The sequence below is a fragment of the Vulpes lagopus genome, chromosome 6, assembly GCF_018345385.1.
Source record: "Vulpes lagopus strain Blue_001 chromosome 6, ASM1834538v1, whole genome shotgun sequence".
Taxonomy (NCBI): domain Eukaryota; kingdom Metazoa; phylum Chordata; class Mammalia; order Carnivora; family Canidae; genus Vulpes; species Vulpes lagopus.
This window is the reverse complement of record NC_054829.1, coordinates 96,927,513-96,955,070: the sequence shown is the minus strand read 5'-3', so window position 1 is coordinate 96,955,070 and position 27,558 is coordinate 96,927,513. Positions and strand designations below refer to the sequence as shown.

Genomic DNA, 27,558 nt, shown 5'->3' with positions numbered 1-27,558 from the left:
CAGAACTTTCAAATAATTTTTCCTTCCACTCGAGGTTTAGCCCTGAGCTCGTAATCTCAGGAGTTGGGTGCGCTCCCCCTCCCCCAGCCCGTGGCAAGTGGGTACGGCGGGCGGCTCGGCCCCCCCCCCCCCCCGCCCTTTGGCAGTGGCCATGAGTGACCACCGGCGCTAGCAGAGCCGGGGGACGGGGGACGGGGGACGGGGGAGGGTCGGCTGCCTCGCACCACGACTCTCCATCGCCGCCTCTTTCTGAAAGCCAGAGAAAATGGTGGGAAGTCAGACAAAATCCAAATAAACAGGCAGCTAGCTTGCCCTGGGACCTCAGCTAAGCCAATGCAGCCTCACTGCGCGCGCTGAGCCTGCGGTGCCCAACTTTCCGGGGAAGATGGGAGGACAGGGCAACAAAGGGCGCAGCCGGCATGCCTGGCAGTAAACGCGACAGCAGCTCTCCAGGCGGAAGAGCACGGGACTGAACACCGACCTCCAGCACGCCGCGGTCCGCCGCCGACAACCGCGCACCCTACCCACCGAGCCACGTGACCAGTCTTTTCTTTCTTTTCTTTTTTCTTTTTTTTTAAACTTCTTCGCCCTTAAAAAAAAAAAGAGAGAGAGAGAGAGGGGGAGTGAGCGAGAGAGACTCCACTTCCCAGAAGCCTCTTGTTCTCCACGCAGCCGCAGTCTTGCGCAGGCGCCGCCGGGGCCAAACGGACACGTCCGTCACGTGGACAGGAGCCGGCCAATCCGGTTTGAATCTCATTTTTTTCCTCTCACCCCCCCTTCAGGAGCGGTTGTGCGATCAGATCGATCTAAGATGGCGACTGTGGAACCGGTGAGTATTGCCTTTGGCCCCCACCCCCACCGGTCCCCGCGCTCCGTCTCCCTTCGGACGGGGGGACCCCGCGGGGCGGCGTTCCCGGCGCGCACGCTACCTCTTGCTGCCCCCTCCCCCTCTTCTCGGGCCTGACCTCCGCGGGCAACCGGGAGTGCCCGGGAGGCTGGCCGCGGCGGCGTGTAGCGCACACGTTCCAGTGGGGGCCCGAGAGCTGGGGGAGCGGGGTGGGGGAGGGGCGGCACGGAGCCTCCCGCGGCTCCGCGAGGTCGTCTGCTAGGGTGCAGGGTGCTGGGGGCCCTTGGCTAGGGGTGTGCGGTTTGTGTCTCGGGGCTGGAGGGGCTCCGGGCTGGCTCCGAGCGGGCGCCGGGATCCGCAGGAAGGGTGGGCGGCAAGCCGGCCTGGAATGAGATGGAGGAGGGAGCTCCGGGGCAGCCTTGCCGTGCTTCCTTGGCTGCCGAGCCCCAGCCCGGGGGTTCGCGTGGTAGGCGCGCGCGGGTCTTCTTCAGACCGGTGGGCCAGGGAAGCCGGTGGGCGCGCGTCGCCGGAGGGTGGGTTGGGCGGGCGGGAGTGGCGCCGCGGCACGCGCGGAGAAGCTCCGACCTCGCCGAGGGGGAGCCGAGGGGGAGCCGAGAGGGGCAAGCGCATGTTACTCCAGCGCGCCCGAGAGTTGCCGGGGTTGGCGGCAGGGGAGGCGAGAAAGGTTTGGGGTGGGGAGGAGGACCTCGTGTTGCGCGGTAGAGCTCTCGGAGTAGGGTGAAGGGTGGTGGTGGTGAGAAAGGGGGATCACATTGTCCTCTCCCCTCCATGCTTGATACTGGGCTGTCATGGAGGAGGGAAGGGGGAGGAGCGAGGCCTACTGATCGCGGCTGCTGCTGGTCTGCTCGCCGGCCGGACCTGCTGCATTTCACACGCGCCTGTCTTCCATTCATTCATCCTTTTCCGCGCAGTGCGCACGGCTCCGAGAATGCGGATGGGTCTTGATCCATCCGTTCTCCCGAGCCTTTCTCTTCTGAAAGATTTCTAAGACACGGTTTATTGGAAATAGGAACTTAACTTTTAAAACTAGTTTTCTTTTTTTTTTTCTTTTCTTTTTTTCTTATTCTATTTTTTTTTTTTCTTTTTGACTCGTTATAACGCTTTCCTTTCAGTTTAGGCACCATCTTAAACTTAGCTGAAGCAAGCCGACTCCAGAACAGTAATTTGGTAGTTACCGCCCAAAGGAGAGGATATCTTTGTCAGAGTTTGGGTTTGCCAGCCCTGGCTCCCTGAAACTTACAGGCCTGTGTTGCTGTTTTAGGATTGTCACATCTGAGTGAAATTGTTTTAGAGGCATAATGGAATATTTTAACCACCAGAAGACCTTTGACACGCTGGAACCAGTTCTGGACCTTGGTTGCCAGATATTTTTGTGTATCTTTAATGATAGTTTGTGATTTTGATGATGACTTTTACCAATTTGTTGTGACTTTTTAAAGACTTCATAGCTAGCTCAAGAATTCTATAAACCTCGCGGATGGTTTATAGAGTACAAAAAGACTAATTTTTCATTACGTTGGTGTGAACTATCCTTTGCTTGTTGCCAGAATTTAAGGCAGCTCTTCTGCTTGGTTACTTGTTTTTTTATTGGTACGTGTTCTCATTTATGTTCTGCAAAACTGGCTTTTAATTTGCTGATACAGTTAACTGACTTTAGAACATTAATGTTACATAAATAAAAAGGTAAAGGATGACTATGAAAATATTCTCTTTTAACAGTTTCCCATGTCCACTTTTTACTGGATCTGCCCTCCTGACCCCTGTACCAGTATCATTAAAAAAGCATTACAGCTGGTTATAGGGGCAAGGCTAAAACCTCTAAACTGTGAAATAATAACGCATTCTGTGAAGTTTCAGTAACATTTAGGTCCTTTGGATTTTGCAAAGCTATGCAGTTTTGTTTAAATAGCACAGAATAGACCTACAAAGTATTGAAGGACTGTTTTGAGTCAGTAAATATTTATAGCCTCTGTTATGTTTAGGAGGTTATACCAAATGTTCCTTAGAACACAAAGTTATACAAAATGTGATTCTCTACCTTGTTGACTGTAAGTCTCTTAAGGAGGTTAATTCCCAGTGGTGTGGGGGTAATACATTAATAGTATTCATTCTAGTGCTGACTCAGGGAAATTTGGGTACTGCATTTAAATTTGGGGAGTAGGGAACCTAAAAACCCAAAGTGTGTGAAAGTAGAAGGCCTGTAGTAGTTTGAACTTCTATGAAAAATACATTGAAGTGTTCATTCTTAGAATGGCAAATTTTTAGCACTCTGAATGCACCTTTTTCACAGGTTAGTCTTTCAGAATTCTTTGATTTTTAAATAGCGGGAGTTGTGGGGTTTTTTTGTTTTGTTTTTGTTTTTTGTTTTTTTACAGCAGCTGATTAGTACTGAAGCCTACAAAAACCATATTCATATTTGTTCATTGCTATATCAACTAGGTTGTGAGTTTCCTTACTGCTTTTATTTTGAGCATAATCATAAGCACTTAAAAGAGTCATAGGCTTTTCCTCCTTGTCCCACCTTTCATTGGTATTAGGGGAATTTTTATCTATGGAAATTACATAAAATATCAGTCCTTTTCAATTCAGTATTTGATTTTCTTCAAGTGTGTGTAAGAGGTCTGTTACCTTAAGTTGTGGATTACAAATTCTAAGTTTTTTGAACAGCTTGATAGGGCAAATTAAAGGAAGCATTTTACCTTTTTATAGGTAATATGGTACAGTTTTGAACATTGAGATAAACAGTGCTTTCCTGTTATTCTTTTGGCATTTGAATTGTGGCTAGGTCAAAATTAGACAATATTGTGAAGATGGCAAGACAGTTTTCCCAGGTCATCTTGCTTCCAGTGGCTCATATTTCTTTGTAGCTTTGTCTTCATTCCGTGTTCTTGGGGTGTTCTCTGACTTACAGTTCTTTAAGATAAGAGGTTTTTTAATTTATTTTTTTAAGTTAAACTAAAGGTATATAGTTTAACTTGTTTTTACATTGTATCTCCTGGATTTTAAAACTACATTAATCGCTTAAATGGAATCAACTTGGACAGGCCGCTAATCAAATGTTTCCAATTTTACTCTTTAGAAACATGTTCTGCAAAGAGTTTATTAAAAGTAAATAAGACTTAAAAATAATATTGACAAATGCATTGTATATAGTGCAGTGTTTTGGGTTTATTAAAGACTGCTGATTGACAAGCGGACCTTGCAAATTAATGTGTTTTTGCCTTAATGAAAGAACCCAGTACATGTATCAGTTTATTCATAAACCAAATAAATTTGATTCTGGTTTTTATCTTTCAAATTTCACTTGATTTTACACTTTGAGTTAATACTGTACTATGCGTAATTGTTTGACTTAGTTCCAGTTTAGAAAGCAGTCATAGTTTATACACTGAAGTTGAAGAGAATACAGTGTTAAATGAATTTGGTAAGCTTAATCCAATTTGAACAGCAAATTCTAGGCAAAATTTAAAATATATTGTTTAATTTATATAAGGTTAAGAATGTAGTAGAGTGCCTGGATGTAACAAGGAACTTGTGAAATGGTTATTCTAGCAATGGTAATTTCTACTTTTCTTTCTATGCTACTCCTTGGAAATTTTCTTCCTCTTCGGGTACTTGTGAGTTTTTCCATCTTTGTTGTAGAAATTTGAGAGAGGTAAAAATGAGCGTGGAGTATAGTCTGATTTTAATATGTATGACCTTGACTAAATTTCTAAGTCTAGCTGAGAAAATGGGAATAAGATACCTTGCAGTGATTTTGATTTTCCAGTTCGGTATTCAGAGATGACAGTTTGTCAGTTAGGAAGAACTAGGTATACCAAGTTCATAGTCCATGAAGGTGTTGCATGCAGGTGTATTATGCATACATATACTCACCTTTTCCCCTCTTTGCTAAGAAATTCACATAGCCATTTTTTGATTGTTAACCCCTGGTCATTGGCAAGAAATTAAAGGCTTATGATCTGCAATCCTGAGATACTCTTCTCACTCCTATACCTATCATAAAAATCACTAGTGTTCCTTCAGAAGTTCCTATTTATGTCTGGAGAAAAAAGTAAAGATTACTTTTGGCTTTCAGGTGCCTGAGAACCTGGTCAGAAAATAAGGTTTTTCCTCGGGGTTGGAACTTCTGATACATTATTCCATAGAAACAATGGGAAGCTCTAATTTAGTCACTTTGTTCAATAAGTTTCTGTGGCCTTAGGTCAAATCTAACCAGTATTGGATTTCCAGGGATATGGGTTTAGAGTTCTAAGCAACTGCCTTAAAAATGATCTTTAACTACAACCTCTTTGTAACAGTGATTTTTTTTTTTTTTTAATGTAGGCAGATCTGTATTTTCTAAAGAATTTATTTGAGAGAGAGAGAGAGCAGGGAGGAGATAGAGAGGGAGAGGCAGAAGCAGGCTCCCTGCTGAGCAGGGAGGCTGACTTAGGATCAGTCCCAGGACCATGTGGGACCATGACCTGAGTCCAAGGCAGTTGCTTAACCAACTGAGCCACCCGGGCACCTCATTATTTCTTTATAATAGCTACCTTATAGCACTTTTATATGTCAGGTACCACACTGAGTATTTTTACATATATGAATTCATTTAATCCCACAGCAGCCCTATGAGTTAGGCATTATTATCCTTAAGTCAAATGAGAAAACCAAGGCACAAAGAGATTAAGTAACTGTGTGTGACTAACTTGCTCAAGATCACACAGCTAATAAATGGTGGGGTGGAGTTCTAACTAAAGCAGCCAAATTCCAGCCAAACCATGACCCTGTCTTTCCAGTAGCCATGTAATATGTTTTCTTATGTGATTTGGGAACAATAATTTGATAAACTTTCTAGGTATTTTGCTGTAGTTCTAAAAATATGTAGACATTTTAGGCTCTTCTGTACTACAGTGTTTGATAACTGATAACCAAAGTACAGTAAGAAAATAGTACTGTAGTATTTAAATTTAAGGACTAAACAAGTAGTTACACATAAGGTTGTATTTTAAAAGCTGGTCCAGAACATTTTGGATAGATTTCTGAAGAAAGCAAGTGATCACTTCCCTTCTCCCCCTTCTCATTTGATTTCTGAATCTTGTCACTTCAAATGATCAGCCAGTGAAAATATTTTGGTATTAAAACCAATGGAGTGAATTTTTAAAAATTTGTGATTATGGAATTTGCTCATAACTATCTTTGTACTGTTAGTAGTTTTGGTGAAAGGTCTAAGAGTTAAGTAGTTGTTTTGAAAAAGTTTCAGCATAGTAATGTTGCTAGTCTTTTTTTTCCTTTTTTTTTTTTTTTTTTTTTTTTTTAGAGAGCGAATGAAAGAGAGAGGAGAGAGAGAGCATGTGTACATGCAAGCAAGCATGCAGGGGAGGGGTGAAGAGAGAGGGAGAGAGAATCTCAGACTCCCTGCTGAGTGTAGAGCCAGAAAGACTTGATCTCAAGAGATCATGACTTGAGCCTAAATCAGGAGTTGGTCACTCGACTGACTGAAGTACTCAGGTACCCTTAATATTGCTAGTCTTAAAAGCTGAATTGTTCCAGGAAGGTAGTAGTCAGACCATTTCTTTGAAACTCAAGTCTGCAGTAATTGTTAGAGCTAAAACGTATATTTATGCGTTTTTAGCTATATGTTTTAAACTTAGTAAAAAATGCTGTACCGAAATTAACTTCCTGTGCTCTGCTTATTATAGCAACAGTCAATAAGATCTTTACCTGAACTGATGATAGTTTTGTTTTTTTTTTTAAAGATTTTATTTATCTTAAAGGGAAATAGAGGGCAAGTGGGAGGACTAGTAGGGGAAGAGGGAGAGAGAATATTGAACAGACTGTGCTGAGCATGGAGCCTGATATGGTTCTTGATCTCAGAACCCTAAGACCGTGACCTCAGCTGAAATCAAGAGTTAGATGTTTGACTGAGCCACCCAGGCGTACCATGTTAGTGTTGTTACAAAGAATTTTTATGGGATTTTACGTGGTCATCTTAGGGCAGTAGCCTTTGCAGCCACAAAGTTTGGTAACTTCCAAGTATTAACTAAGGAAAGATGAAATGTATATCTTTCTCTTGTAGTTTTCCCCCCAATTCTCTCAATGAAATAAATAATAGGTGGGAAATTCATATTTTAAGTAATTTTTTTTTTCTTGTCAGGGTCACATGGTTCTTTTTTTTATTTATTTTTATTTTTTTTTTTATTTTTTTTTAGGGTCACATGGTTCTAAGTGAGAGAGCTTCAAACTCAAACCTAGATTCTGGCCCCAAAGCTGTGTTACTATTCTGTTCAAAAAAAGAAATTGAAATGTTCACCCAAGACTTAAAAAGTCCAACTCTTTATCTTCAGTAAAACTCCTTCCTTAAGCATAAAATTGCTGCATAGATCATCATGCACAAATGAATTAAATATAAAATCCTATCTTTGAAGGGGTGCCTGGATGACTCGGTTGCTTAAGCGGTGGACTCTTGGTTTCAGCTCAGGTCATGATCCGAAGGTTCAGGGATTGAGCCCAGGGTCAGGCTCTGTACTCAGAGGGAGGTCTGCTTCTCTATCTCCCTCTCCTTCTGTCTGCCCTTTCCCTCACTTGGGTTTGTGTGTGCTCTCTCTAAAATCTTTAAAAAAAAAAAAAAATCCCATCTTTGAAAAGATGTACCAGATGATTTATGAGCTGTATGTGACATGGAGCAATACAAGGTTTTTTGTTTTTTGTTTTTTTTTTTTTAATTTGAACTTCTACACTATTTTTTTTTTAGTAATGTTTAGGATTGTAAAAATCTCTTTATTTTTTTTTTAACTTTTTTTCTTGAGTTAGTAACACATGCTCATGGCCCAAAATCCCAATGGATCCCTTTAGCAGTGAAGCCTGTGGCCCCATTATCAGAATAATGTTTTTAAATGCATTAAATAAAATACTTAGGATTACAAGGAAAACTTATTATATTGAAGTACAGTAAGGATTAACTGAGTTTATATGAAACTTTAAAGATGCTACCTGGCACAGGCTCAGTCCTTTTGTTTTAAAGATTATTCTGTCAAGGGCATGGGTGGGAGGGGCAGAGGGAAAGGGAGAGAGAATCTCAAGCAGACTCCCCACTGAGTTTGGAGCCTGATGCCGGTTATCCCATGACCATGAGATAAACCACCTGAGCTGAAACCAACTGTTGGGACTCTCAACTGAGAAAGCCACCCAGGTGCCCCAGTCCTGGTTTTTTTTATTGTGAAAAACCTATTTCCTGTCTGTCTTCTCCTTTCTACCTGGTTCCCCTCTCCAAAGCATCCACACTGTTAACCAGTTTTTTGAGGATTCTTTTGGATAAGTGCTGTCCAAGAGAACTTTCTGTGATGGTGGAAATGTTATGTATTTGTGCTGTTCAGTACAGTAGCCACTAGCTCAATATGTCTTTTGAGCACTTGAATTGTGACTGATTCAACCAAGGAAGTGAATTTAAAAACTTCATTTAACTTTAATTTAAATATCCTTTTTAATTACTTGAAATATAATTTCGTATGTCTCTAGTGGCTACTAAATTGGACAATGTAGGTGTAGAATCTAGACATAACTGGTGTAAATAAACATATATATACTATATTTGGCTTAACTTTGTAAGGTACCGTTAGATATAACCAGTTTGGAGAAATATCTAATTTCATTGTGTGAAAATGTCTGTGTGTGTGTATATATATATATATATATATATGTGTGTGTATATATATATATATATTTTTTAAAGATTTTATTTATTTATTCATGAGAGACATGGGGGGGGGGGTGGGCAGGCTCCATGCAGGAAGCCCGACGTGGGACTCGATCCCGGGTCTCCAGGATCAGGCCCTGGGCCAAAGGCAGGTGCCAAACCGCTGAGCCACCCAGGGATCCCCACTTCTGTCTATATTTTAAACTTTCAAAGGCAATTATTTGCTGTTGTACGAATAATTAAAATTGTCCTATGGCCTTTTTTTTTTTTCTGTTGAACATTTTTTTTTTTTTTTGAGTAGGTAGTACTTTATGTTGTTTGAAATTCAGAGTTTGTACAAAAGACTATATAGTGAAGTCTTTCTCAAGCTTATCCCATCCGGGTGGATCATCTGTAGTGACAGCCAGCATTGTCACTACCTATCTTTCCATAGATATTTGTATATATACAAGCAAAAGGATATATATTCTTTTTTAAAAAATGGTAGTCAACTGTGTACATTATTATGGCATGGCATGTTTTTCACTCAATAATAGTGTTTTAGAGCATTGCATATCAGCGTATAAAGCTTTCACTTTTTTTTCCTGATGCTATGTATTGCATGGTTTGGTCTTAAACATAGTTCTATATTGTATTTCTATACATTTGGGTTAATTCCCACCATTTGATAATTTGTGGTCAGTAGCCCTCCACCAGTATCATTCCATATGTGAGATAGTATAGCTGCAAGGTAAATGTTTTGGCAATAAATTGAAAATTTTTAAAACTCTACTGGTTAGATAAAACACTGTGACTGTATAGTTGACTATCAGGCTATCATTTTTTCTTACAGCTACCCCTCCTTTTCTAATTGTGAATAATTTATATGTAAAAAAAAAACATAAAAATGTTTCCATAAGTTTTAGAGAAATAAACTGAACACCTGTGTATTCATCACCTAAGACATCATGTCTTCATGATGGTCTCAGCTTCTTAGAATCTCTACTAAAGCCCCATTTGGGGAAAATCATTTGGCAAGATCATGAACATGTTCTGGGAAACATAGGACTCCACAGTTGTTCTTTGCCTGGTGTTGGCCAGGCAAAGAACCTTCAATTAAGTAAGATGCTTTATGTATTTTAAGAGTAGGTTAAAGTTGAACTCACTTGGTGTGACATTTGTAGCTGTTTCAGGAGAAGGGCGGCACAAAGGAGAGAAATGGAGCTTTGTTGACACCAGGTTAAGCTGAGTTAAGTATAGATAGAAGTCTGGGCCAAACAAACCATGGGATTCAATGTTTTGTTTTTTTTAGGATAGAATAATAAGCATCTTGATCATTACAGCCATCAGTTGAAGAATGTAGCCTGAATCACATTGCTCCAATCTGGATGTTGCTCTCTATATCTGGTGCACACCTGTCTTTGACTATACTCGTGATTCCCTCTCATCTGACTTCCTTGGTGTGCCTGTCCATTTGCTGTGGCCCTTATTTTCTTATTTGGTTTCTTATTTCATTTTGGTAGATCATATCTCCAGTAAGTTTTTTGAGAAAAGATAAATGAGACTTAAATATTTTTGAGATCTTGCCTATTAAACAATATCATATCTGGCTGGGTGTAGAATTCTTTTCTTCAGAATTTTAAAGTCATTATTCAAGGTCATTTTTTGTTGTAGCTGTTAAGTCAGATATTATTCTAATGGCAACTTCTTTTTCTTGTTTTTTTTTTTTTTGTTTTTTTTTTTTTGGTCCAGTTCTACTTTGCCCCAGAAATTTTTCTTGTTCCCATTTCACAATGACATGCTTTAGTATGGGTGTTTTCATCCACTGTGCTAGGTACTCATTGCACATTTTTGTCATTGCACTCCTATTCATCCCTTTAGATTTATCTAATTTGTGATTTTTCCTTCCCTTTTTTTTTCTTCTTTGAAACAGTTATTCAGGGATGCCTGGGTGGCTCAGTGGTTGAGCGTCTGCCTTTGGCTTAGGGCATGATCCCGGGGTTCTGGGATCAAGTCCTGCATTGGGCTCCCTGCATGGAGCCTGCTTCTCCCTCTGACTGTCTCTGCCCCTCTCTCTCTCTCTGGCTCTCATGAATAAATAAATACAATTTTAAAAAAGAAAAAAAAAACAGTTATTCAGATACTGGATCTTCTAGCATAGTTCTGATTTCTTGCTTACATTTTCTCTTTTATTTTCTGAGGAATTTTATTTTCCAGTCTTCTCTGTCATAATTTTAATTTCTAGATATCTTCCCTCTCTGTCTCTGTCTCTCTTTTCTGAATGTTCACTTTATAGCTTCCTATGACTGGGATGCAACATTTTTAACCTTTTGAGGATATATATATATATATATATATATATATATATGAAGGCATTTTCTTTACCCTGCCTGTTCCCTCCAAGTTGCTTATTTTGTATTTTTGAACTCAGTGGCAGCAGTCCTGTTAAGGTAGAAGGAGGGAATTGAAGGATCTAGTTATTTTTCAAGTAGCTTTCACCTCATTCTCTTTAATTTACCTCCTTCCTTCACTTCCAGTTCTTTTTTATTTCCCCTTCACCCCCAGTTCTTAAGGTGGGTGAGACTTTAGGATCTAGCAGTGTACATCGATCAGTAACCACTTGTCTGTGTTCCAGCTCTTTTTTTTCCCCCTGCTCTTCCCATAGTTGTGGACTTGGAAAAAAAAATGTTACAGTATTAGTGGGATTTTGAGAGGGAATAAAATTCAGATTATTCATTTAGTCAAGCATTTGAGTACCTATCATGTCAGACATTGCGGAGTGCTTAACCTACCTCACCTTTGAGTTTAAAGTTACTGAATTACTGAATAGCAAAAAAAAAAAAAAAAAACACTTAGCTTGACGACCCTTTAAAAAGTAACTTATTGTTGCATTCTGATTATAGAACACAGTATTACATTTTTTCTGAAACTAGGTAAAAGTGGCAGCAAGTAATTTGCCATATTCATGTACCCAAGTGCCAATGCCTTCAAGTGTTCAGAAATTATAAGCCTAGTTAGTAATTTGCAGGATTCCTAAATGAAGGCTGTATAATTCTACTGAGGAATATGATTTATTATTTATATGATTTAGTGCTTAAGTTGAGTATATTTTGAATCAAAATACCAAAATCTTTGCAGTGGGATGGGGAACAATATACTGAGGTCCACAACTGGCCTTAAGGCTACTCTTGTGTGGCCTGCTAACTAAATGTGTGTTTTGGAGTTGTAAAACAAAACAGAAAAAGTGATAGATCACCAGCCTAAAATATTTACTCTCCTTACCCTTTATAGAAAAAGTTTGCGGGATCCCTGGGTGGCGCAGCGGTTTGGCGCCTGCCTTTGGCCCAGGGCGCGATCCTGGAGACCCGGGATCCAATCCCACGTCAGGCTTCTGGTGCATGGAGCCTGCTTCTCCCTCTGCCTGTGTCTCTGCCTCTCTCTCTCTCTCTGTGTGACTATCCTAAAAAAAAAAAAAAAAAAGAAGAGAAAAAGTTTGCAAGCCCCTACTTTGTAAAATGATTGTAAAGTTTATTTGAAAGAGTAAATAAATGAGAATTGGCAGTAAATTTTTGAAGAGGAGGAGAAACGTGAATGAGAAAGTACTGAACAAGGTTAACTTTTAAAAATGTATTGCGGGGATCCCTGGGTGGCTCAGTGGTTTAGCGCCTGCCTTTGACCCAGGGTGCAATCCTGGAGTCCCGGGATCCAGTCCCACATCGGGCTCCCGGCATGGAGCCTGCTTCTCCCTCTGCCTGTGTCTCTGCCTCTCCCTCTCTCTCTGTCTATCATGAATAAATAAATAAATGTTTAAAAAAATAATGTGCTGTAATGGGACTGACAGATCACAAACTGAGCAGTCCAGTAGACTCAAGTATATATTTGGTTTAATATATTTTAAAATTTTGTATAATATTTGTTGTAATATATTCAGAACCTATAGACACGTGTGAAGAAATGAGAATCGTCTGTAATCCCAACAACTAGGTTTTCTTTGGTAATTTGGTTTACATGTTTGTGGATCCTTTTTTCTTACCTTATCTCTTCTTTGTACCTCTTTTCCTTTTTTTAAGGTTTATTTATTTGAGGGGATCCCTGGATGGCTCAGAGGTTTAGTGCCTGCCTTTGGCCCAGGGTGTGATCCTGGAGACCTGGGATCGAGTCCCACATCGGGCTTCCTGCATGGAGCCTGCTTCTCCCTCTGCCTCTCTCTCTCTCTCTCTCTATGTATATCATGAATAAATAAAAAATCTTTAAAAAAAAGGTTTATTTATTTGAGAGCGTGCATGGGCACACACGCATGAGCGATGGGGTGAGGCAGAGGCAGGAAAGAGAATCTCACACTGAGCCTGGATTCCATTGCAGGGCTCCATCTCAGGACCCTGAGATCCTGACCTAAGGCAAAATCAAGAGTTGGAGGTTTAACCGACTGTGCTACCCCGGTTGCCCCACTTTTGCTTTTAAATAAGAGTATTTTTTTTAGGGCAGATTTAGATTCACTTTTTTTTGTATATTTTTTTTATTGATTCACTACAAAATTGAGAGGAAGGTAGGGTTCTGGTATACTTCTGTTACTATATGCACAGCCTTCGCCGCCCCCAGACAACATCCCGTACCAGAGTGGCACATTTGTTACACCGAATGAACCTACATTGGCACATCATTGTTGTCTCAGGCCTTTAGTTTACATTAGGGTTCACTCTTGGTATTATATAATCTTTGGGTTTGGACAAATAAATAATGACATGTATTTACCATTGTAGAATCATATGGGAGTAGTTTCATTGCCTAAAATCCTCTGTTTTCTGCTTATTCATCTGTCCCTTCTCATCCCTGGCAACCACTGATCTTTTTTACTGCCTCTATAGTTTTGCCTTTTCCAGAATGGCATAGTTGGAATCGTATACAGCGTGTAGTCTTTTCAAATTGGCTTCTTTCACTTGGTAATATACATTTATGGTTCCTCCATGTCTTTTCATGGTTTGATAGCTCATTTCTTTTTGTGCAGAACAATATTGCATTGTGTGGATGTCCCACAGTTTATTTATGACTTCTTAAAAAGTACATCTACCAAAAAAGTAAAGTGCTCCTTGTTTAAACAGTTCTGTAATCTACCTTTTCCTATATTTACATTAGCATTTTAAAATAATTTTCTAGGGATCCCTGGGTGGCGCAGCGGTTTAGCGCTTGCCTTTGGCCCAGGGCGCGATCCTGGAGACCCGGGATCGAATCCCACGTCGGGCTCCCGGTGCATGGAGCCTGCTTCTCCCTCTGCCTATGTCTCTGCCTCTCTTTCTCTCTCTGTGACTATCATAAATAAATAAAAATTAAAAAAAATATATCAAAGCCTTTTGAAAAAAAAAAATAAAATAAAATAATTTTCTAAGTATCACATTTAATGTCTAAATTGTGAACACCATAATATATCTCTTATTTGTTGGTTGTATCTTTTGATACATGTTGACTCTACTTTTATTTCCTAACAGGAAATATGCAAAATTGTTAGTGCCCTGATACTTTGAAGAAATCTTAGAAGTATAGTTACTGATTTAAAGATTATAGGTCTTATATTTGGAAGCTTGATAGTTCATTAACTTAAGCTCAGTAAGAGGAAGTATATAACCTACTCTGTAAACCTGGGGACATTTGAAACTGTCCCTCATTCCCTAATTTTTTAAAGAAATAAAGGTTGATGTCTTCTGGAAGATATTTTTTTTTTTTAAAGTCTAGTTCATCTGCATTTTATTTTATTTATTTATTTTTTAAATTTTTTTATTTATTTATGATAGTCACAGAGAGAGAGAGAGAGAGGCAGAGACACAAGCAGAGGGAGAAGCAGGCTCCATGCACCGGGAGCTCGATGTGGGATTCGATCCCGGGTCTCCAGGATCGCGCCCTTGGGCCAAAGGCAGGCGCCAAACCACTGCGCCACCCAGGGATCCCTGGAAGATAATTTAAATACTTGAAGTATGAAAGGACAATTCTAATTTTTTTACTAAAACTATTATTTTGGGGTATCTGGCTGGCTCAGTTGGTAGAGCATATGACTTGATCTTAAGATCATAAATTTGAGCGTCACGTTGGGTGTAGAGATTATTTTTAAAAAGACTATAGTTATTTATTTATTAAATATTTTATTTATTTATTCATAAGAGAGAGCGAGAGAGAGAGGCAGGCAGAGACATAGGCAGAAGGAGAAGGCAGGCTCCCTGAAGGGAGCCTGATGCAGGACTGGATCCCTGAACTCTAGGATCATGCCCTGAGCCGAAAGCAGAGCTTAACCGCTGAGCCATCCGGGTGTCCCAAGACTATAGTTTATATCACAATTTTAGTAGTTGACATTATAGAACTTTTAAAAAAACATGTAGAATTTAGAAACTTCAGCTGTAAAAAGAAAGCAGCTGCTTACTTGTTTAACCAGGACTGTAAAGATTGTTTTTTTAAAAAACATTTAATTAGTGTCATTAAATTTTAGTTATAATTTTAAAAGGAATAAACTTAAAAAGAATCAGCAGTTAAATTCTTTTAAATGGGGATCCCTGGGTGGCGCAGCGGTTTGGCGCCTGCCTTTGGCCCAGGGCGCGATCCTGGAGACCCGGGATCGAATCCCACGTCAGGCTCCCGGTGCATGGAGCCTGCTTCTCCCTCTGCCTGTGTCTCTGCCTCTCTCTCTCTCTCTCTCTGTGACTATCATAAATAAATAAAAATTAAAAAAAAATTCTTTTAAATGTTTGCCTTCATTCTGTAATTATAAAGCTTTAAAAGAATAATTGAAATAGAAATTGCCATGCTACTGGAACCAGTATAATTTTGTGAAGTGAAAATGCTTGTCCTACCTAACATTTTAATGTTATTTGAAGCACTTTTTTAATTTGTGTAATGTTAAACTTCTATAAATTTCCTTAGTTATTGTAAAATATGAGTCTTCTGGTAGCCTTGGTTTAAATAACACTGACATTTAAATTATTCATTAGCCTTGTTATCATTCTTGTTTATTTCTTAATGTCTCTATCATCACACTTTCTGAATTTGAGATCTTCTCTTAGGTTCCATAAGATACACATAGTAATTTGGTTGATGGATTATTTAATTAATTAATTTAAAAGATTTTATTTATTTGGGAGGGGGAAAGAGAAAAGAGCGAGAGCGAGAGCGCGTTAGCAAGAGCAGGGGAAGGGAGTCGCATATTCCTCGCTGAGCAGGATGCTGGGATCTTGACCTGAGCAGATGCTTAACTGAGCCACCCAGGCACCCTGGTTGACAGGTTTGACAGATTATTTTAAATGAAACAAGATGCCTACAAGTCTTTCTGGTAAAGAGTTAAAGATATGTGCATCCAAGTTTTAAGAATTGTATTCTAGAAAATCAGTAATTTAAGTGTGGCCTGTAGGGATTTTTTTTTTTTAATATTAGTAAAATGTGGTTAAGTATATTTTGCTGTCTGTCCAGAAATATCCATTTTTAGCTATAGAGGAGCATCACTGAAAAATTTAGTGCCAGTCATTAGTTTTAGTCATGTAATTAGGTTGTTGTTACTTAAATAGGTTGAACAGCTATTAAATTTTGCAGTACTTATAGCTTTGACACAATTTGTACAAATCATCATAGCTCTTCCCCTCTATAGCTCAGCTTCCAGTATTTTTTGTTGTCATTTTACATCAATTGAAAAGTACTTTTGTACTCTTTTAAATCAGAATTGATATATAGGGTCTCCCAGTCCGTTAATGTGGAAAAAATTTCTCCATTAGAGCCAGTGCTTTAAGCTTAAAAGGTTTGTATCTTGGTAAATCTGATTGTTTTTTATACTTCAACTTTTTAGAGCATGAAGGTCACTATTTTGATTCTTTATTACAGATAAGGAAGAAGATCTGCAAAATCCAGCCTCTACTTTGTGATGACTGATGCCAGATTAGCTGGTATTACTTTAACAACCAAAACTATTGATTTAATCATTTGTGGTAACCTTCAAAGTTTACACCTTTTTAAAAAATTCTTTACAAGGCAAGTGGTAAGACTACTTGTTCTTGTGTATTAGTTAATTAATTATACTAATTGACATGTGGGTGGGTGCTGGGGGAAATGCATTGTTTGCTAAAAAGAGACCTGGGAACTGAATGTTTGGAGACCAAAAAGAAGAATGCTTCTTGAGGTCTGTTTACAGATCTTAGTATTTGCCAGTATTTGAGATATTTGATCATATATATGTATATGTATATATATATATATATATATATATATATATATATAGGCTTTTAGTATGCTGTCTTGTATAATAATATAAACTCTCTATAATTGGTCATTGACATTTACTTGATTTTTTTCTTAGTGGGATTTTGTGTGTGTGTGTTGGGAGTGTGAGCTGTACCATTCATCCCTTTTTTCTAGTTTATTGGCAGTGGCATGCATTTGCAAGATAGTGAAGGTGTTGAGTCTAAGGCTGAGGCACAAAACATAGTACAATACGGTAGGGTTATGCGGCCTGGAAAGAGTACCTCAATAACCATATAAAACTTATTATCCACCTCTGAGCACTTCTGGGAGTGAAGGAAGGTTCTGCTGATATAGTGAAACAATAAGCAGGTAAAACCAGGACATATAGTATCTCTAGCTGTGAACCCTGATAGTCCTGGATTCAAATGTAGAAGACAGCTAGGCCGTTTAACTTGCAGCACTTAAATCTGAAGAGCAGGGAGCATTAGTAGTTTCACAGAATTGAAAGAATGAATATGTTGAAGTTATATAAATATTGAAATAACGTATATAAAAAAATACGTAGCACACTGTTTGGTAGTAGCTGCTTGGTAAATGTTACCTATCAAGTAAAAACTCATTGTTTGGATGAAGTGTGGGGGTGGTGTTACCACTTTAAAAGTCATAAAGCAGCATTCTTTTCTGTTCTTATTTGCTTACTCTTCTCATTATTCCATATCTTTATTTAATGTATGTAGTGCCTTCAGTTTATGGAAATCTTGGATGAGTAACTTGTACAGATAATTGCAATTGTCTTTGCCGTAATAGCATTTACATTTCTCTTAAAGCCACAAATGGTCTTTTCTAATTCAACTAAAAAAAATAGAAGCAAGAAAGAGGAAATAATGTAAGGAAGTGTTATTGAAAATAGGGTATTATCCTTTATTCTGTGCTTTGCTGAACTTACCTGAAATTATAAAACTGAATGTCAGAGCTGGGATTCCAACCTGGGTAGCATGGCTCCAGAGTATGTAATCTAAAACCAGTGTGTCTCATACTCTGGTAGAGAGTGAGTGAGTGAGTTATTTATTTACTTATTTTTAAAGTCTATATATATATTTTTAAATAATCTGTACATTCAATGTGGGACTCTTAACTTATAGCCCCAGGATCAAGAGTTGCACGTGTTCTACTGACTGAGTCAGCCAGGCACTCTTTTTACTTTCTTTTTAAACAATTCCTCATGTAATGTTTTTGTAAATCATAGAAATAGGATAAATAAAAAAAAATCACAAAACTAAGAGCCTGAAGGTGCTGTAATTAGTTTTGACAGGTACAAAAATACTCTCAGATTGTTATAAAGTTTTCTGAGTATTTACGTTCTAATTCTATACCTACCCTGATTGTAGACTATAACCAACAGAAATCTGTGGTTTGAGTTAGGTTTGAGTTACTGCTTTAATTAACCCTTTTTCGGGACGCCTGGGTGGCTCAGCCATTTAGCGCCTGCCTTCAGCCCAGGGCATGATCCTGGAGACCTGGGATCGAGTCCCACATCAGGCTCCCTGCATGGAGCCTCCTTCTCCCTTTGCCTGTGTCTCTCTGCCTCTCTCTGTGTGTCTCTCATGAATAAATAGAATCCTTTAAAAAATTAACCCTTATTAGTGCCAGGGGAACTATTGATTTTTGCTTACTTCAAATTAAGTTTTAGGTGACGTCCCAAAGCTGTGAGGGGTGGAGGGGGGCAGGGTGCTGGAAGTTCTTAGTAATAATACTTGTTCAGTCAAGTAAGGAAAGATACTAATTGGGTGTCCTGAGGGGAAGGCTCATTGTTATTTCTAGAAGAGATAGTGTGTAAGTGTGTTTAGGTTGAGAGTTTATGAAAAATCTTGAGTGTCCACAACTATGGAAAAGCACACCATGGCTTTGGAATTTAACCATTGTAGATTTGAATGTGGCCAGAAGGAAGAATCTAAACTTTAGTCAGATTAAAGAAATGATACTATATCTGGGAAGTATTTAGCTTTATAATACTAGGATTGTCTAACAAATTTAGTATTGTGTTTGATACATGTGTTGGCTTTTGCAGAATGTTACTGCATTCTGAGATGTAGCAATATTCAAAAACTGCCTGAGATTCTTTGCAGCTAATTGTTAGACTTACCCCACCCTTGCTCTACTTTTTTTTTCAGCTTTCTTCTTTTGCTGTGACAGTTACTGAGCTCTGGAATCACTAAATTGATTATAGGACTACATTTTTATTTGGACCTCATAAACTCAGCAAATCCAAAACCAGGTTTAATATTTTGCACTTAAAATGGTTGTCTTTTCTATTCCCTTACTTGTCATCAGTCTTTAATCACTTTCATTTGTTAATGAATGATTTCCTTTATTCACAAGATGAAAAGTATACTTTTAGCCAGATCTTTGAGGCCTTTCACAGTTTTCCTTCAGCCTACTATTTTAGTCTACCTTTGGTTTCATGAGCCCTCTCTTTCCGCTTCATTGGTTCCTTACCATCTTCTAATTAAACATTGCAGCATCTCATGGCTTTGTGCTCTCCATTCTGCCCACCTGAAATATGTTATACAACTATAGTTTGTTTTTTAGGTTAAAAAATGAGATTAACAACACAGGAAACGAGATGTTGGAGAGGATGTGGAGAAAGGGGAACCCTCTTGCACTGTTGGTGGGAATGCAAACTGGTGCAGCCACTCTGAAGAACAGTATGGAGGTTCCATATTTAAAAATAGAATTATCCTATTATCCAGCAATTACACTATTGGGTATTTACCCAAAGGATAAAAAAAAAATACTGATTTGAAGGAATGCATGCAGCCGATGTTTAGGGCAGCATTATCAGCAACAGCCAAATTATGGAAAGAGCCCAAATGTCCATTGACTGATGAATGGATAAAGAAGACGTTTATAAATACATATACAATGGAATATTACTTAGCCATCAAAAAGAACGAAAATATAACAAAATAGTAAGTTGAAGGAAATTGGCAGAGAGGATGGCAGCAGGCCCTATTCCTAGCAGTGATGCCTCAAGAGTCTCAAGTTTTTTGTTTTTTTTTTTCTTTGCAATAATTTACAACCTGGTTGCAAGAAACTAAAGATGAATGATAAATTTTTGGTTTTTTTTTTTTTTAAGATTTTATTTATTCATTCATAGAGATACACAGAGAGAGAGAGAGGCAGAGGGAGAAGCAGGTTCCATGTAGGGAGCCTGACATGGGACCTGATCCTGGGTCTCCAGGATCATGCCCTGGACTGAAGGCGGCACTAAACCGCCGAGCCACCTGGGCTGCCCTTTGGTTTAGATTTTGGTTTAAATTTCTGCTGATTCAGAATGGATTGGTTGAGGGTGCCTGAGTGGCTCAATTGTTTGAGTCTGCCTGTCTTTGGCTTGGGTCATGATCCCAGGATTCTGGGATCAAGCCCTACAGGGGCTCCCTGCTCAGGGAGATGTTTGCTTCTCTTTTGCTCTCTGCCCATGCACAACTGTGCTCTCTCTTACTCTCTCAAATAAACTTAAAAAATGAATGGATGGTGAGGGGCACCTGGGTGGCTCAGTTGGTTAAGCATCTGCCTTTAGCTCAGATCATGATCCCAGGGTTCTGGGATTGAGCCGCACATTGCCCCACATTGGGCTTCCTGCTCAGTGGGGAGTCTGCTTCTTCCTTTCCCTCTGCTGCTCTCCCTGCTTTTGGGCTCTCTCTCTGTGCCAAATCAATAAATAAAATCTTTAAAAAAATGAATTAGACAAGTAGATGCTCATAACAAAATATGGCCTAAAGAAGAAATGTATGCCAAGAAAATAGGACTTTTTAAAAAATATTTTATTTATTAATGAGAGACCGAGAGGGAGAGAGAGAGAGAGAGAGGCAGAAACAATGGGCAGAGGGAGAAGCAGGCTCCATGAGGAAGCCTGATGTGGGACTCGACTGATCCCAGGACTCCGGGATCATGCCCCGAACCAAAGGCAGACACTCAACCAACCACTGAGCCACCCAGGCATCCCAATATGATTTTTTTTAATGTGCTCTTTTATATGTGGTTTTTAATATTAATGTTTTCATAAGTAAATGCCATCATGAAGTGATTTCTAAAAATTTTATTAGATTTGGTTTGTGCTGTGTGAATGAGTATTTTTATAGAGTATTTGAGTATTAGAGTATTCTATCTTGGAAATAATTGGCTATTAAAACTACTGTTGGTTTATTAACAGAGTTTAAGAAATTCATAAGTTAAAATTTGAACACGATGGGCGCCTAGGTGATGCAGTCAGTTAAATATCTGACTCTTGGTTTGGCTCGGGTCATGATCTTAGGATTGTGAGATCGAGCCCCACTTAAGACTCACTCTCCCTCTCCTTTTGCCCCTCCCCTCCATGCAGGCGTGTTCTTCCTCTTTCAAAACTCTCTTTTAAAATCTTTAAAAATTAAAAAAAAAAATCTTTAAAAATTTGAACAGGAGACTATTAAAATTGCGGATGGCAACTTAAAAGGCTAAATAAATGTCCACTGCTTACATTAAAAGAAAGGTTTAGGGATCCCTGGGTGGCGCAGCGGTTTGGCGCCTGCCTTTGGCCCAGGGCGCGATTCTGGAGACCCGGGATCGAATCCCACATCGGGCTCCCGGTGCATGGAGCCTGCTTCTCCCTCTGCCTGTGTCTCTGCCTCTCTCTCTCTCTCTCTCTCTCTGTGACTACCATAAATAAATAAAAATTAAAAAAAAAAAAAAATTTTTTAAAAAAAGAAAGGTTTATTTATTTATTTTTTTTTAAATTTTATTTATTTATGATAGGCACACAGTGAGAGAGAGAGAGAGAGAGGCAGAGACACAGGCAGAGGGAGAAGCAGGCTCCATGCACCGGGAGCCCGACGTGGGATTTGATCCCGGGTCTCCAGGATCGCACCCTGGGCCAAAGGCAGGCGCCAAACCGCTGCGCCACCCAGGGATCCCAAAAGAAAGGTTTAAATACTGAAAAGATGATACTCTCTTAAGATAAATATTTTTAGAGTGTTTTTAGAGTATTCTTAACATCTAGCGTATTTGTATAATATTAAAAGTGAACACTGAAAGATTTTGCAACTTTAAAGTTGAGTAGTTTTTATTTTAGTTATAAGAAAAATTGAAAATATAGATTCTCAATGTAAAGACTAAAACATTAAGGTAGGACTTTTAATTCAAAAGAAGCTTTTAAATTTTAGGAACTGAGTGTACTTTTTCCTGAGTTACTATCTGCTTTTAGTTCCTATGTGTCCAGAGATCTTTGATATCATCTAAGTTTTTCATCATTCTCCTAATTGTGAAAAGAGTGGAGTAACACAAAAGAAAGGGAAAATACTGAGTGGGCAGGTGACGTTTTTGACCTCGTAAAACTTATAATTATTCATACTGTAATTAATCCATTGTTTTTATGTGTTGCTGACAAACTATTTAAATAAATATTGTGAAAGTGTGGTTTGTGCTGAGGATTTGGAACTTATGAGTAAATATTACTTGTCTTTTAATTTAGATAAATAAGAGAATTTGTAGTACTTAACTTTTGGAGGAAGAATATGCTGTACACTCTACCTTAAAAATCCATAAGACATCATCATTCATTGTTGCTTTGTAAACCGTTCATAGGGCAGCCCGGGTGGCTCAGCGGTTTAGCGCTGCCTTCATCCTGGGACCTGATCCTGGAGTCCAGGGATCGAGTCCCACATCGGGCTCCCTGCATGGAGTCTGCTTCTCCCTCTGTCTGTGTCTCTGTCTCTCTCATGAATAGATGAAACCTTTAAAAAAATAAACTGTTCATAGTCTTTTACATACTGGTCCACCTGTTTAACTTTTCTAGTGCTTTTTGTTCTTTTTTGCATTTTCATATAATGTGGGCTTCATTTTTTTCCCTTTAGCCTGAAGACTTTCCCTTTGGTGTTCCTCTTATATTCAACTTATGTGTATGTGTTGATGGAGGAGAGGTTGTGTCTGCCTATGTGCATCTGCATATTTCTCTATTTATGAAGGATATTTTTCCTAGGCACTGGAAATTTTATTTATTTTATTTTATTTTTATTTTTATTTTTTTAGGCACTGAATTTTAGGTTGACAGTTTTTCTTTCAGAATGGAGATGTCATTCTGTTGTCTTAATGGCTTCCATAGTGTGTGTGTCCGTGTTCCTGTCCCTTTCCTAACTGCTTTTGATGTGACTTTTGTGAATTTTCAGTAGTTTGAATCTGATGTGCCCAGATATAGTTTTGTTTGTATTGTTTTGTTTGTTTTGTTTGTATTTTACTGCTTGGAGTTCCTTCAGCTTTTTGAATTTATGACTTTGAGTTTCCGATGAGATTTGATAAATTTTAGTCATTATTTGTATATTGCTTCTGTACCATTCTCTCTTCTTGTCCTTAGACTTTTATAACCATCTTCCACAGTGTTTCTTACCATCTATTTTTTTCTCTATATTTATTTGAATATTTTCTGTTGACTGTCTTTGAGTTCACCTGTCTTTGAGTCTTTGAATTTGTTAATCATTCAGTGAATTCTTTTTTTTTTTTTTTTTTTAAAGATTTTATTTATTCATGAGAAACACAGAGAGAGAAAGAGGAGAGAGGCAGAGACACAGCAGAGGGAGTAACAGGCTCCATGCAGGGAACCCGACATGGGACTCGATCCTGGGTCTCCAGGATTGGGCCCTGGGCTGAAGGTGGCACTAAACCGCTGAGCCACCCGGGCTGCCCCATTCAGCGAATTCTCTAAAAAAAAAAAAATTTATTTAATTTATTTGAGAAAGGGAGAGCATGAACAGAAGGGACCAGGGGGTGAGAGAATCTCTAGCAGACTCTGTGCTGAACATGAAGCCTCACGTGGGCCTCAATCTCATGACAGGAGATCACAACCTGAGCTGAAACTGAGTGTCAGATGCTTTAACCAACTGTGCCACCCAGGTGCCTCATTCAGTGAACTCTTAATTTCAGGCATTGTACTTGGCAGTTCCATAATGTCTATTTTTTTTTAAAGATTTGTTTTCTTTTCAAATACTCCCCATTTCTTAAATCCTTTTTTCTGTCTTCATTTTACTATAGTAATCTTGGTTATTTTGTCTTTGCTGTTTTACCATAGTGATCATAATTATAAACTCCCATTACTTTGGTCGTGTCTGGATGTTTTTCTGTGAATAGGTTAATCTCTTGATCATTAATGACTTAAAATTCTTTGCATGTCTAGTAATGTTTGTTTGGTAGGTAAATAACATTCATAGAGACAGAGGATTATGTTCTCTCTTTTTTTTTTTTTTTAATTTATGATAATCACACACACAGAGAGAGAGAGAGAGAGAGAGAGAGGCAGAGACACAGGCAGAGGGAGAAGCAGGCGCCAAACCGCTGCGCCACCCAGGGATCCCGATTATGTTCTCTTCTGAAGAATGTAGAGTTTGGTTCTTGGAGGCACTTAATTTATAGGTAGATTACCTTGATCCTGTCAATGACTGGTTTTAGGATTTGTTAGGCAGATATATTTCCCCTGATTCCTAGGGCATGGCCTTTCTAGGATTTCATCTGAAAGCTGAGGATTTTCACTCACCTACTGTGTCTGGATCTGAACCGTTTTCCCAGTGGTATTCAGCCTCTGAAGTCTTGGCTCAGCTGTTCTCTTCTAGACTATCCAGAGTTGAACTCTGAACATCACAGCTTAGGAACTAGCCTAGCCAAGGACCTCTGAGGGATTTTTATATAGAGTTTTGAGGTTCACACCTCTGGTAGTACCCTGTCGCCCTAGGCCCACTTAGTTCCTAACTTCCCTATTTTCTTGATCCTTTGAGACTGCCTCTGGAAACTGTCATTAATTTTAAGCTGGTGGGGTAAGGAATGGCATTTGGTAATTCTGTGAAGTTGTAAATTGACTCTGATGGAAATATGCTGGTAAAAAATGTTTGGTGATTTTAAGGCATTGACTACTCTGTAAATTTTAGGATCTTAATTGCTTTGTAAACATTTAAATTTACTACTTAAGAAATCAAGACAATAAGTTCCTATTGAGTATAGCACTTTGCTCATTGGCATTATAGTTGTGAGCAAAATCAAGACATAGCTTCTGCTGTGAGTGACTATTCATAGGCTAGTAGAAATTAGTTCCTACATATGTCATGTTGTTAAGAAAAATGTATTTTGTAAAATGAATATTTACCAACTATCCACTAGGAGATCTTTTAGATCCTTCATCTCTGATTTACATAATCTTGTTAATGTGAGCATACATTGTTTTGCTGGCTCAATTTAAATTCAGTCCCCAGACTCTTGTTGCAGTGCCTTTTTTTGAAAAAAATCAGCTTTTGTTTTAGCTTCTGGTGCCTTTCTTTGGCATTCGGTTTTGTTGACAGTAATTTATAATTGAGTGAAGAGCTACATGGAGCAATGTGGAGAACACAGATTATCCCCAAACTCCTTTTTTTCCCTGATTTTTTTATTATTATTATTTTTATTTTTTAAAGATTTTTATTGATTTAATAATAGAGAGAAGAGAGAAAGAGAGAGAGAGAGAGAGAGAGGCAGAGACACAGGCAGAGGGAGAAGCAGGCTCCATGCAGGGAGTCTGATGTGGGACTCGATCCCAGGTCTCCAGGATCATGCCCTGGGCTGAAGGCAGGCACTCAACCGCTAAGCCACCCAGGCATCCCTTTCCCTGATTTTTTAGATGACTATATTAATTAGGTCTAATCTAGAAAAAGATTTAGGTTCAAGCCAACATTGAGCTTTTTTTTGCCTCGGGCCAATTGAAAATAATAGCACTTTTAAGTTAACCAGATGTTACAATAGTATGACATGAAGGAAGGACCTGTGTAGTATTGGTTTGATCAATTTATAAAGCTTTCTTTTGCCATTGTAATATAGTTCTTATACTCACCAAATTTAAGTTATACTTCCCCCACTCTCCAAACCATACATAGTATGTTAATAGTATGTTAGGGAAGACTAGGAAGACTGCTTGTTATCTTAACTTTGTTGCATGGTGTCTAACAATCTTTCTGATACCAAAATGTGTAAGTGACAGAAACTGCATATAATATTGTTATTATATTTTTATTGAGAAGTCTTCTGTTCCTAGTGAAGAAATGCTAGATTGGAGAGTCTGGTGCTTTTCTTAGTTCTAGCAGTTGGTCCGTGGTCTATTTTATGAAATGCTTTTATAATTCTCCTTAAAAGAAGAGTATTGGCAGTATTGGTTCGAATTGCTTTAAAGTATTGTTATCATAGTTATGTTAAAATTTTTAAAATAATTTTTATTATTTTCCATTAGGAAACCACCCCTACTCCTAATCCCCCGCCTACAGAAGAAGAGAAAACAGAATCTAACCAGGAGGTTGCTAACCCAGAACACTATATTAAACATCCTTTACAGAACAGGTAAGCCTTCTGACACATAGGTTCTTCTGACTTAGACAATGAAGTAAATGGTGAAATAGGACAGGTTTGGAGGAAACAGGGTGAGATTAGTTTTAGATATATTGGGTTGAGGATTCCATTTTCACTTGGATAACCTGTTTATAGCAGGCAGTTTTATGTGTGAGTCTTGAGCTCAGATAAGAGCACTGGTTGAGACATTGGGTTTGAAATTCGTCAGTAATTGGTAGTAAGTGAAATTATAGTAGTAAATGAATCATCTTTAAAGTGAACTTGACTCAAGACAGAGGCTTGGAACCAGACAGAGGCTTGGAATACCAACTTATAAGGGATTTTTTGGGGGGATAATGCCTACGAAGGGTTTAGACACATAAACTATAAATTGGGACAGAGTCGTGGTCAGGGAAACAAAGAAAATGTGGGGGTTTTTTGTTTTTATTTTTGTTTTCTAAAGGTTTTATTTATTCTTGAGAGAGAGAGAGAGAGAGAGAGGCAGAGACATAGGCAGAGGGAGAAGCAGGCTTCCTGTGGGGAGCCTGATGCGGGACTCGACCCCGGGATCCTGGGATCACGACCTAAGCTGAAGACAAGACGCTCAACCATTGAGCCACCCAAGCATCCCGAAAATGGTTTGTTTTAAGGACAGATGATTAATAGCATATGTTCCATAAAAAGATCAGATATTCATTGGATTAAACAATTTAAAAAGGCTCAAAATTGCCATTGGATTGAATGATAAAGTCCTAGCTAATGTAGGGGAAAGTTTAGTAGAATGTAGATGATGGAAAAAGATTGGAATAGCTTGTAGAGAGTGAATATAAATGTATTATAGAGCAAGAAGAAACAACTTGAAGTTGGGCTGTAAAGGAGAAAAGGCTAGGGGATGTGGCATCTGCAGGTTAGTTGGTTTGTATTTAAGACAAGTTAGGCGAGGAAAAGAGAGATTAAGGTGAGTTAAGTTTCGGGGTACGTAGCTGGTTCAATTGGTAAGAACATGCTACTCTTGTTGATCTCAGGGGTTATAATGTAAATTCAAGCTCCATGCTGTATGTAGCGCCTACTTAAAAAAAAAAAAGAATTAAACTTCATAGTTACAGTAGTTGAATAGTAGTAGCTCATATAGTTTTCTCAACTCTACCTCACACCTTCCCAGTGTTTGTGTTTTTATGGTTCATATGATGAAAATTAATATAAATGCACTGAGAGCTGATTGTGGGGGAAGACAAATGCAATGCAGAAATAATGTAAGAAAATTCAGTTCCTTTCATTTCCCTACCCCAAGACTTTTTTTTACCCTATCTACTTTACAGATCCCATAGGCCTGTGTATGTTTCACAGACATCCCTTGTTTTATTGCATTTTGCAGATACTGCATTTTTTACAAATTGAAGGTTTGTGGCAACCTTAATTGAGCAAGTATTGGTGCCATTTTTCCAACAACATTTGCTGT

General features: G+C 38.8%; 1 protein-coding gene across 2 annotated transcripts in view; it reads left to right on the top strand.

Annotated features, from left to right (window-relative positions):
• Positions 1-702: 702 nt before the first annotated feature.
• The window catches only part of EIF4E (eukaryotic translation initiation factor 4E), a 44,368-nt gene continuing 17,512 nt past the window's right edge, over positions 703-27,558 (top strand). The window contains exons 1-2 of one of the 2 annotated variants that reach the window (XM_041759367.1): positions 703-829; positions 26,005-26,111. In XM_041759367.1, coding sequence (XP_041615301.1) covers positions 812-829; positions 26,005-26,111 — 125 coding nt within the window. In that variant the 5' untranslated portion in view covers positions 703-811. Of the gene's footprint in view, positions 830-1,220; positions 1,314-26,004; positions 26,112-27,558 lie in introns of those variants that run through there. The other variant, XM_041759366.1, reaches the window with a different exon arrangement.